The 12,059-nt window shown below is 46.6% G+C and overlaps 1 protein-coding gene across 5 annotated transcripts in view; it reads left to right on the top strand.

Moving 5' to 3' along the window:
* Window positions 1-9,539: 9,539 nt before the first annotated feature.
* The window catches only part of Lrrc23 (leucine rich repeat containing 23), a 7,769-nt gene continuing 5,249 nt past the window's right edge, over window positions 9,540-12,059 (top strand). For 4 of the 5 annotated variants that reach the window (XM_023703735.1, XM_023703734.1, XM_023703732.1 and 1 more), the window contains exons 1-4: window positions 9,654-10,063; window positions 10,148-10,257; window positions 10,860-11,113; window positions 11,857-11,987. In XM_023703735.1, coding sequence (XP_023559503.1) covers window positions 9,941-10,063; window positions 10,148-10,257; window positions 10,860-11,113; window positions 11,857-11,987 — 618 coding nt within the window. In that variant the 5' untranslated portion in view covers window positions 9,654-9,940. Of the gene's footprint in view, window positions 9,615-9,653; window positions 10,064-10,147; window positions 10,258-10,859; window positions 11,114-11,856; window positions 11,988-12,059 lie in introns of those variants that run through there. The other variant, XM_004643524.2, reaches the window with a different exon arrangement.

Raw genomic sequence — 12,059 nt, 5'->3', positions numbered from 1 at the left:
CCGCTGAGCTATTTGGCCGGCCCTCTGCAAGAGATTTATAAAAGTTAAAGTCACCCTTAACAGGAAACTGGCTGCTGACACTAAAGACTGAGAAACCTGAGCCCCACCCCACACCTCGCCCCGCCCCTTGATAGTTACGTAACTATGGCGCGGGGGTGGCGTGTGCTCGCACCAGCAGTCGGTCACGTGGGCGGCGCAGCGCGCGCCCGAACCAGGGGCACCGCGCGCGCCCTCGGGCGGCCGCCCCGCTGAAGTCAGCGAACCTGGGACCACTGGCTGCGTCGCTCCGCGCCTAGCCGGGCCTTGGGGACTGGGCTGTTCTCTCCAAAGCGAGGTCCGGGCCACTCCGGAGGGGGTGTCGGGGGCAGAGAGTGCGTGAAAATCTCATCCTTGAGGCGTTCTGTAGGTGTTTGGTTTTGGAGACAAGGTCTTGAATTTGCTGTGTGTAAATTCAAGAACGAGGCCACCCTGGGCTGTACAGCAAGAAGCAAGACCCTGTCTCAATAAACAAATAATAAACTAAGGAACACACCATTAAAATAACCACCAAAAAAAAAAAAAAAAAAAAAAAAAAATAACCGCAGTCTCTTAAATTGCCAGCCCCACGCAGATTAGTCACCTAAAAGCCTTACATGCCTAAATAAATGTTGTTGCTGGGGATGGTGGTTCACACCTGTAATTGCAGCATTTGAGAAGCTGAGGCAGGAGGATCGTTGAGAGTTCAAGACCAGATTGGGCTGCAAAGTGTGCTCAAGGCTAGCTTGAACTACATGTAAGACCTTGTCTCCAAAGGACAAAAAGAAAAGAAAAGAAAAAGAAAAATAACAAATGTTAGGAGGGCATCTAGGATACCTACTGAATCTTCTGGCTCATAATTGACAACATGGTTGAGAGGGTGCTGAGTCAGGTCTATATCTACAGTCACATCTGTATCCTGGCATGCAAGAGATGCAGCCCATGTGTGTGAACCTTTAATGAATTCTAGATGAAGAAAGGTTATTGTAGGTCATGCCCCCAGGTCTAGCAGCCAGGCCTTCTGGTTTGGGATTTTGGAATTTCCAGGGGTCTTTGTTATTTGGGGGGCTGTTGTTGATTAGTCATATAGCCCAGTTTTGCCTGGAGCCTCCTGCCTCAGCCTCCTAGTTCCAGCTAACAGGCAAATGCAATTTCTGGGAAGTCTTTGTTATTCTTATGTTTGGCTCCAGGCCAGAGAACTTTAGGACAGAGGTTTCAATGAGTGGAGGAGAGTGGCCCATCAGCCCCAGCTGTAATATCTGAGGGACACTTGGTTTTTGTTTTTGTTTTGTGGAACAGAACCGGGGATTGAACTCAGGCCCTTGCACTTGCCAGGGAAGCGCTTATTCTACTGAACCATCTCGAGGGACACTTGGATTGATTGGTTTGGTTAGCTGATCTGAGTAGCCAGTGAAAGTGGGCAGAGCACTTCCAGCAGTTCAGAGTGCTTTCATATTTACCCTTTCTTTTTCTTCACGAGGACTGCAGTGTAAGCAGCTTTTTCCCTTTGGGTTTTTTGATCTGAGGCCACAGAACAACAAGCCCAGGGGACCAGTATTGGGTGTGGTTTATTAGAAAGAACAGAGAAAAGTCCTCACTAAACAGGAGCCTGAGGTTGAGGAGAGGCACCTGAACCTTAACTCTTTTGTCCAGTTCTTTGTTGCATTCAAAAAGGAAGACTTGGGGCTGGGGAGATACCCCAGTTGAATAAGTGCTTGCCTGGCAAGCGCAAGGGCCTGAGTTTGATCCCCAGTTCTGCAAAAAAAAAAAGAAAGAAAGAAAAGAAAAGAAAAAAGAGAAGACTTGGAAGGCTACAGGTTTGTCAGTGCCACTGCTGGTTGTTTTTTTTTTGTTTTTGTTGTTGTTTTTTGAGATAGGGTCTCACTATGCTGTTTAGACTGACCTTAAACTAAGTAACCCAGTGTGGCCTTGAACTCACCAGTAATCCTCCTGAGTGCTAGGATGACAGGTGTGCACTACCATGCCCAGTTTAAGGGTCTAAAGGTATTGTTGTAGGCAGCTGAATTAGATAGAAATTTTATAGACAGTCAGACAGGGCCATGCCCTCGAGACAAGATGGACGACAAGATGACTTCAAAACTTGGAAGAGACAGACACTCCTGTATGGACCACACCTTAAGACCAAGACAAAAGAGGAAACACATACATCCCTAGGGATGGGCATCAGGGATTAATTTTCTAAATAGCTATCAATCACCTTGAAAGAGCCCAGGTGAGTCACTAGGCCAACCCCCAACAGGAAGAGACCCTGTCCTGGACTCAAGCCCCCTTGCTACATGATTTGCTTCCCCATTTGGTACTGGATTTAGTCAATTTTATCTGAGCAATGGTACTTGTAATCTCATTGGTTGACCGTAGCTTTGTCCCACTTCATGCCCAACGAAGCAAGTTCCCATGTTCTCCACCACCTCAGACCCGCCTCACCGCATGGTTTTCCTCTATAAAGGTCCCTGGGAGAGTCAGCTTCCTGGGAACAACCTGATCTGGACCCCCTCCTGTCTCTCTCTGACAGGAACTTTCTTTCCCTCAATAAATATATTCTGCTCACAACCTCTGTTTGTTCCTAAAATTCATTCTTCAGTTTTAAAGAACACAAACTTATCCCAGGTACCTTTTAGGTTGGGAGATCAGTTTTTCTCCCTGTGTCATTTGAAGGTTTGCCTGTATCAGTATTATAAACCTGTAAGTTGGACTCGGGACCTATGATTTTCACCTGTAAATTGGGCTGCAGGACCAGCAACTTGAAACACAGGTGAATGGTTTGCATTCTGATGCATTCCACCAATGAGTGACCTGACCTGGTCAGTAGTGGGAACACACACCCTGGAACAGCCATCTTTTTTTTTTTTTTTTTTTTTTTGCAGTACCAGGGATGGAACTCAGGAGCTTGTGCTTGCCAAGCAAGTGCTTATGCTGCTGAGCTGAGCTATCTCCTAGGCCCTAGATCAGCCATCTTGAATACATTAAGCCAGCATGAATATACCCAGTTCCACCTCTTAAGGTGGCTCTCCTCCCTTGAGGGACCACACTTTCTTTGAGAGTATATTTGAATTTCTATCTAAGAAAACTTTTCCGTGTTTTTTTTAACTGTCTTTTAATGACAAGTACTGGAAATTATTTTTCTTCAATGGGAGTTAGTGCACCTCAAAACATTTTATGTTAGCCAAGAGTGGTGGCGCACCCCTGTAGTCCCAGCACTCAGAAGGCTGCAGCAGGAGGGCTGCTACAAGTTTGAGACCAGCCTCAATGCTATATCGAGACCTGTCACCAGCAAAAAAGATTCCATGCTGGCCCTGCCCCCCGGGTGCACTGAGCCAACCAAGTCCGGGTGGTGCACACCTGTAATCCCAGCAATGGGGAGGCTGAAAACAAGAGGATCACTGGAGTCCCAACTGTGTAGTGAGACCCTGACCAAACAAACAAGAGAGAAGAGAGGGGAGGGGAGAGGTGGGGAGGTGTGTTAGTTGATACACTGTGTCAACTTGGCTGAATCAGCTATGGCAGATCTCAGCATGGGGTCCTAGCCCCGCAGGTGGGCAGGGCCCAGGAATTGAGAAAGGCAGGAAGCTGCCCTGCCTGGTTTTCTGCCCTCCGCCCCCCTTCGGTGGAGAAGTCCCAGTCTGTAGAGGAACTTGACCTTCACAGCCCCATTACTTTGGAGGAGCTCCAATCTTCACTGTGGAGCACTAATCTTCGCAGTCAGTGCAGAGGGAAGAGAGAGGCTTGATGGACACCGCTGCAACTGCTGCTGCTCCTTCTCTGCTCTTCATTGTTTTCTGCTGCATGAACTGCTGTCATTTGCTTTGGAGCCAGCGGAATATGGACTGAACCCTCCAGTAACTGTGAGCTAAATAAACCTTTCCTTCCTTCATTTTGGGTGTTAGGTATTTGTCCCAGCAACAGTAAAAAGTAACTAAGACATACAGCAATTAACCACTAAGAAGAATATATGCAGTGTATTATTTGTTGAAAAATAAAAAAAAAATTAAAAAAAAAAACAACATCCAGTACCACTCATAAAAAAAAAAAAAGTAACTAAGACAGGAGGGGAGAGAAAAACTGGTAATGAACATTGTGGCCACTGTGCTGTTCCTCAGTAGACAGCTCTTATTTGGCAGAGTGTACTTCTGTTCCTACTTTTGACAAATATAAGACCTCACTGTTCTTTTTTCACTTGTCCAGTTCTTTGTTCAGGACAACAAGAACCTAGAAAGAATCTCTAGGAGGAGACCACAGGACCCAGCATACACCTGACATATCTTCTTTACAAGGAAGAAGGACATTACAAATACCGAAACAATTTGAGAAATCTAATAATGCAAACCTCAGAGCTGCACAAATGGGGACTGGGGAGATGGCTCAGTGGAATAAGTGCTTCCCTGGCAAGCTGAAGGGCCTGAGTCCATTCCTTGGTACTGAAAAAAAAAAGGGGGGGGGGATCTACACAAACAAATTATAGAGATTTTAGATTCTTTTAAGGGCTGGCCATATAGCTCAGTGGACTAAAGCACCAGGGGCCCAGGGTGGCGTATGCCTGTAATCCCAGCTCTTGGGAGGCTGTAAACAGGAGTCCAATCTAGTAGTGAGACCCTAAACACCATGCACGAAAAAAAAAAAAAAAGAATCCTTTTAGAATTTGGAATGCTTAGAGGTGTGTAATCCAGGCTCTGGTGCAGGACCAATGGTGAATGGCCAGTGCTCACGAGGAAAGCAGCTGCGTTTGCTGAAGACCACAGGAAGCTGTGCTCAGGGTGAGGGCGAGCTGATGGAAGACATGGCTAGAAGACGTGGCGCGACTGTGGAAGGGGTGCAGGATGAGGGAAAGCAAAAGCACAGCGCACAGGGAGCTCAGCAGCACCCCCCCCCCCGAAAATCGGGCTTCGGATCTGAAGGACCTGCACCCGTGCCCAGCAGCTCCCGAGTCTCTAGGTGTGCCAGACAGGAAATACTGATGGAATACTGATGGGGCTGGAGAGATAGCTCACTAGAAGAAGCACTTGCCTGGCAAGCGCAAGGTCCTGAGTTCAATCCCCAGTACTGCCTCCCCCCCCAAAAAAAAAAAAAAAAACTGATGGGATGCAGTGTCACATCAAGTCCTCTAAGTGCAAGCCCGTGCCAGGATCCTAATCACATGCATGAGACTTAGTGTTTACTCAGGAACCCACCATAAGGTTGGAGTAGGACAGAAGGGACTAAGATCAGACCAGGGGACCCAACACGCATGCGCTCTCCCCTAGCACTTCAGGGATTACTGGGGTTTCCGTTTATGGCATGCTCGACCTCTCTCATGACAAGTGACTGAGGAATGGCACCAGGTGCCCTTTAGAACTATGTGGGTGGTAACTGTACTGCTATCTCTGACCAGTTCTATGGCACCAAGGTAGCCTGTCACCCAACACGATCTAGGTAGGCACCCAAAGTTGGAGGTGGGGAACCTTTACTGGACTAGGGGTAGATGCATCCCACCCATGGAATAGACAGCTGGTTAGCTGACTTCCAACACAGACAAAGAATTTTCAGGATATCTCAGTGTGAGAGGCATGAAGAGATTTATTAAGCAGGACTGTAAACATGCACACTCAAGTGCAGGTCCTCGGAGGGAGAGAGGTGCCTTGTGGCCTTGAGCTGAAAATGCTTGGGTGAGACCCAGAAAATAGGGCTGGGCAAGGAGGTAGGTAAGATGACAGGATGCAGAACTCTCGCGAGAACTCCTGCAGGTTTTCCATAGGACAGCCTAAACCTGACATCAGCCTGAGGAGTCTAAGGTAGAAAAAGGACAGTCCATGTTGAGGTTTTGGCACTGTTTTCTCTTGCATGGTGGCTGCCCTCACGTTGTAGGGAGTGGTGGTGAACCTATGGCACATGTGCCACGGTGAGCTGTTTGGATCACTGGAAGCTCCAGAAGGTTCGCTGTAGGTACGTGCCTACCTTACTGGGCCAAAATTCACTCTATAGGCCTCTTTTCCTATTCTCAATAAAACTTTCCTACACGATGTGCTTGACCTGTTCTTTGCTTGGGACAGAAGGAACCTAGAAACCACCTCCAGAAGGAGATTCCAGGACCCCAAAACCCAGTCACATGGGATTTGGGGGTGGTCTAAGGTGGGTTACCGCCCATATGTATTCTAGTGTCTATCAGGATTTGCTCATTTGGTGAATGTTAAAATGCAACCATTATATGTATTTAAAGCTGAGATCTGCTGTCCTGTTAGCAAAAGTGGCTTCCTGTGGATAAAGTTGTTCAGGGGAGTATAATTCCAGACCCAGAGGCTGGTTTACAGACTTACTATCTTTAAGGCCTTTAAAATTTATTATTATTATTTTATTTATTTTTGTCTTTTTGAGACAGAGTTTCACTATGCAATGGAGGCTAGCTTTGAACTGACTTTATAGCCCAAGCTGGTCTCAAATTTTTTTTTTTTTTTTTTTTTTTTGCAGAACCAAGGATTGAATTCAGGCCCTTGCACTTGCCAGGGAAGCACTTATCCACTGAGCCATCTCCCCAGCCCCTTGGTCTGGAACTTGTAATGATCCTCCTGCCTCAGCCTCCTGAGTGCTAGGATTACAGGCGTAAACCACCACACCTGCCTATTATTATTATTATTATTATTATTATTATTATTATTGAATCTGGAATCAAACTTAGGATCTTGTGCTTGCCAGGCAGACACTGTGCCAGTATATCCCCAGGCCTGGAATTCTGTCTGAAAGGAAAAAAGCTTGAATAACTTTGTGTCCTGAAGTTGCAGAATTTGCGGGGGAGGATGTTTGTTTCTTTGGTTGTGGTACCAGGGATCACGCTTGCCAGCAGGCAGATGCTCATGTCACTGAGCTATCTCCCCACCCATTGTTTTGTTTTTGGTTTCATATATATATATATATATATATATATATATATATATATATATGAAACCAAAAATATATGCATATGAATATATATATATATATATATATATATATATATATTATTGAGAAAGAAATAGCATTGAGGGGCTAGGGAGATGGCTCAGTAGAAAAAGCGCTTGCCAGGGAAGCACTTATTCTACTGAGCCATCTCCCCAGCCCTGAGACAGCTTCAAAGCAGGTTAGTAGGATAGTTACAATAATTAATACATTGCATATTGTTGTCTTCATAGTAATTATTCATAGTACAAGATGCAGATATGATATCTTGTCTAAACACTATTAGTATAAATCTTTCTTCTCATTGAACTAAGAGAAAGTAGCTGTTGTTTTTCAGCTTTTTAAGATAAGAGTCTTGCTAAGTAATTCAAGGTTAGCCTTGAGCACCCTTTGTAGCCCAGGGTGGCCTCAAATTCATGGTAATCTTCCTGCCTCAGCTTCATGAGTGTTGGGATTATAGGTGTGTTCAGTTTTTCTTAAGTACAATTTCAGTATTACAATTTTTGTCTCCTTTATATTTATTTATTTTTGCGGTACCTGGGATTGAACTCAGGACCCTGCATTTGCCAGGCAAGTGCTTATTCTACTGAGCTATCTCCCCCGCCCACATCACAACTCATTTCCTTCTAGCCTGGGTGCCTGTGTTGGGGCAGATAAGGACCCGCCAAATAGCTCATCTTTTAATTTTTTTAAAATTTATTTTGTGTGTGTGTGGCTAGTTCAGCCCACCAGGGGGCGGGGCGGGCTGGCATGTGGTGCTGGGGATTGAACTGCAGTCCCTGTGCTTTTGCTCAGCTTGTTCTAAGTAGGTGCTTTAGACCACTGAGCCATCTCATCAGCCCAAAATTTTCTAGAACCGGGGATTGGCTTGTGCTTGCCAGGCAAGTGCTATATTTTACTGAGCTATCTTCCTGGCTAGATAGGGGGCCTGGCCCTAGCTCAGGCCTTTAAGTGGCTGCTTCCACAAAGCTGTCAGCCTCAGGTTACTGGAGTTCGAACCTCACACCTCTCCCACTGGCCAAAAGTGCCCTGAAGGCATTCGAGCAACAACAACAACAACAAAAAAAAAATCCTTCCTGGCTAGAAAGAATTTTTTTTCTTTTTCTTTTTTTTTTTTGGCAGAACCGGGGATTGAACTCAGACCCTTGCACTTGCCAGGGAAGCACTTATTCCACTGAGCCATGTAATCCCAGCTCTTGGGAGGCTGTAAACAGGTGGATCACTATGAGACTGATCTAGTAGTGAGATCCTAAACACCCTGTAGACCCTTCCCTAAAATAAAAAAATAATTTTAAAAAAAGCTGATATAACCCTGGATTAGTAGAATTTTACTTAGATTTTTTTGAGACAGGCTCTCATTACTAACTCAGACTAGTCCTGAACTCACTATGCACTCTAGGCTTACTTTCAGTGATCCTCCTGCCTCAGCCTTCCCAGTGCTAGGACGACAGGCATGCACTACCATGCCCTGCTCAGGGCCATGAGTATTTTCATGGGCAGATGTTGGCTATTTTCCTATATCCAAGGTTTTCATAAATCCAATCCAAGGGCACTCACAGCCAATAGTGATAGTTGGTGTTTACTCTAAGCTTATTTGACAGAGGCTAGATAAATTTCTAGTAAACTACAGATCTGTCAAGATTCCAACCCAGGTTTTAAGATACAGTAGCTTGGGGGCTGGGGAGATGGCTCAGTGGAATAAGTGCTTCCCTGGCAAGAGCCTGAGTTCAATCCCCCGTTCCACAAAAGAAAAGAAAACAAAGAAAGAAAAAAAGAAGATACAAGTAGCTTGGCCAGGGCTCCTTGTATCCTGTTAAATCACCTTTTAGAAACCGGGGAGATGGCTCAATGGAATACGTGCTTCGCTGGCAAGCACAAGGGCCTGAGTTCAATCCCCGGTTCCGCCAAAAAAAAAAAAAAAAAAAAAAAACACTTTTTAAAAAATTGAAAAAAAAAAAAAAACCCTAGGGGCTGGTGAGATGGCTCAGTGGTCTAAAGCACCTACTTAGAACAAGCTTAGCAAAGCACAGGGACCACGGTTCAATCCCTCAGTCCCACATGCCAGCCAGCCGCGCACCCTGGTGGGCTGAGCTGGCCACACACACACATGCACACACACACAAATAAAAATAAATTTAAAAAAATTAAAAAAAAATAAATCACTTTCCAAGGTTTACCTGAAAATAATTAATGAGCAGGGCCTATGTGGAAACAAGACTCCTTACCTTGGTACTTGCTATATCTGGCGCTCCCCACATCCATTCTGCCCCTTTTGATTTTAGGGACAAATTTCTTCTAAACTCACGGCATTGTACAGCACTTTTTTGAGAGTATGTCTTGTCTCTTTAAGGTCTTGGGTGACGTAATGGCTAACCCTTCCCACTGCCCTGTTTTAAACCCTGCCCACTGTTTTACAGCCTCCGCTACATCCGGGTTCCTGGGACTCGGAAGTTGGCCTGGTAACCAGGCAACGCCTAGTCGGCTTGTCCCAGGGTAGGCCCGCCATTCACCTAGAGGCGATTCTTCGCGTCCTAGGTGCTAGCGTAGCCCAGGCGCTCCTCCCCCTTCCCCCGTTGCCATAACAGCAGTACACAACCCTACCCTTTTTTACGTTTTCACCTCTTCCAAATCAATCCTTCGTTTTGGACCAAGGCCCTCCGCACAACTGCTTCCAGTTGAGAAAAGCAGTGTCTTCGCCTTTTTGGGAAGGGGAATTGAGTTGGAAGGGCAGAGGGAAATGGGGGAAAGTTAGAAAGGTCTGGGCGTCTGGGAGGGCATCTTGAAGGGAGGAGGCTGTGTATGGAAAGTGTGAAATGGAGGCCAGGAGTCAACAGGAGATGTTTGCAAGGGGAAGTGTAGTTGGGAGTCCGGTAAGGGTGGTGATGGGCAGGTACTCGTCAATAGAGGAAAGGGAGCTGGGGGTTGGTGGAAACCTAGACCTTCTTTCTCAGGAGGACTGCTTCGCTTCATCTGACACCAGAATCTTCCGGCAAGGAGAAAGATGTCAGACGAAGAAGATGTGGACGACTTGGAGCCAGAACAGGATGATCTGGAAAAAGAGGATGATAAGGATACAGAGGAGTGGGAAGACTACAGAAAAGAGGGGGAAGATGCATCTGAGGAAGTGAGGAGAGCCTGGAAAGGGAGGGCTCCTGGGCTGAGGGCCGGGAGCACTGGAGGAGACACCTTAAACCCTTCCCTCCTGCAGTGGCTGCCCTTGTCCCTGACAGAGGAGATGGTGAAGGAAGGGCTGTCTATGCTCTGTAAGACGGGGAATGGACTGGCTCACGCTTATGTTAAGCTGGATCTTAAAGACAGGTGTGTTATGGGGAACAAAATGACCCAAGACTGAGAGAGTGAATCCCCATCCGCTTTCCCATTCCTATCCCTGGTGTTTTGGTGGAAACTGGATCTCTCTCATCCTGGCCCAGTGGGCAAGGGAAGAATGGGATTTACTTTTCAGGATCTGTAGGTCTCCCTGGAGTGGGGAGACGTCTCTATAGCAGAGTACTTGCCTAGAGTGCAGAAGGCACTGGGTTCATCCCCAGCACCATAAAGCACACAAACTCTAGACCTCTGAGAAATTGGAGAGAGGGAAGGAGGCAGAGGGAGAGAGGGAGAGAGGGAGAGAGGGAGAGAGGGGGAGAGAGAGAGAGAGAGAGAGAGAGAGAGAGAGAGAGAGAGAGAGAGAGACTGAGACTCAGTGGTAGAGCACTTACCCAGTATGTACAAGGCTCCAAGTTCCATTCAGGGCGCGCACACACACACACACACACACACACACACCCCTTTCCTTTGTCACCCTTCCCATCTGTTACCCATTCCTCTCTCCATTGCCTTTGCTTTACCCAGTTGCCTTTTGCTTTAGCACTTATGTAGTTTTCCTAATTCTTTTCCCAACCTCTCCGTGCATCTCCTAGAGACCTGACAGACATTTCCCTGTTGTGTTCCTTTATCCATCTGCGCTATGTGGATATCTCTGAGAACCACTTGACCGACCTGGCGCCACTCAGTAACCTCACCCACCTGCTGTGGCTCAAGGCCGATGGCAACCAGCTCCGGAGTGCCCAGCTGAATGAACTGCCCTACCTACAGATTGCCAGTTTTGCCTACAACCAGATCACGGACACTGAAGGCATCTGTCATCCTCGGCTCACAAGCCTGGATCTCAAAGGCAGGTCCTTACAAGGAGCTGTGGATGACTCATTGCATCCTAGTCTAGGGCTAACAGAAGTGGGCAGTGTGGCCCTTCTTTGAGCCATATAGCAATCTGAATTCATTCATTCATTCATTCATTCATTCAGACAAAAAAGAGCTAGAGACATAGCTTAGTGGTGATGCTTAATTACCATGTATAAAGCCCCTGATATTTTTTTTTTTTTTATTGAAACATAGTCTTGCTGTGTAGCTCACGGTGGCCTTGAACTCACTATGTAGACGAGGCTGGCCCTTGCACTTGCCTGGGAAGCGCTTATTCTACTGAGCCATCTCCTGGGTCCCCAGCCTCAAATTCATAGTGATCCTTTGCTTCAATTCCCAGTATTGGAGCAAAAAAAACAAAAAACAAAAAACCTATTCCCTCACAGTTTATTTTCTAGTTGAGGCAGACAGATAATTAACAATGAACACAATAAATAAGTACATTAATATGATACACAAAGAGGAGATACCTGCTGTGGGGAAAGCCAAACAGGAGGCATATAAGAGGCTATTTGAGTCAGGTTGGTTAGAACATGCATCACAAAGACTGCTCAGGAGGTAAACCTGTCCACTGGCTACATGTGGCTCGGCTTAGAGGCAGAGGCTAGAGCTGTCCTTTCTCAGCATCTTTCCTGTGTTAGGGGTGGGGGCTGTTAAAATTCAGGCTGTATGCTGAACATTGAGGTGGTCCTTGGAGTGCTGATCTCCTCCCCCTAGGGAACCGAATCCAGGTGGTGAATGGTCTGGACCCTGAGAAGTTGAAAAGCCTGCACACCCTGGAGCTCCGGAGGAATCAGCTGTACACCACCGTGGGAATCAACCTTCCTAAGCTGAAGAAGCTCTTTCTGGTAGCTCCCTGGGCCACAGGGTGGAATGGGAATGAGGATGCTTGGGTTCTCTGTCTGTCTCTGTCTCTGTCT

This window comes from Octodon degus, unplaced genomic scaffold (genome assembly GCF_000260255.1).
Source record: "Octodon degus isolate 3935 unplaced genomic scaffold, OctDeg1.0 scaffold00178, whole genome shotgun sequence".
Lineage (NCBI taxonomy): Eukaryota > Metazoa > Chordata > Mammalia > Rodentia > Octodontidae > Octodon > Octodon degus.
This window is presented reverse-complemented; position numbering and strand designations above follow the sequence as displayed.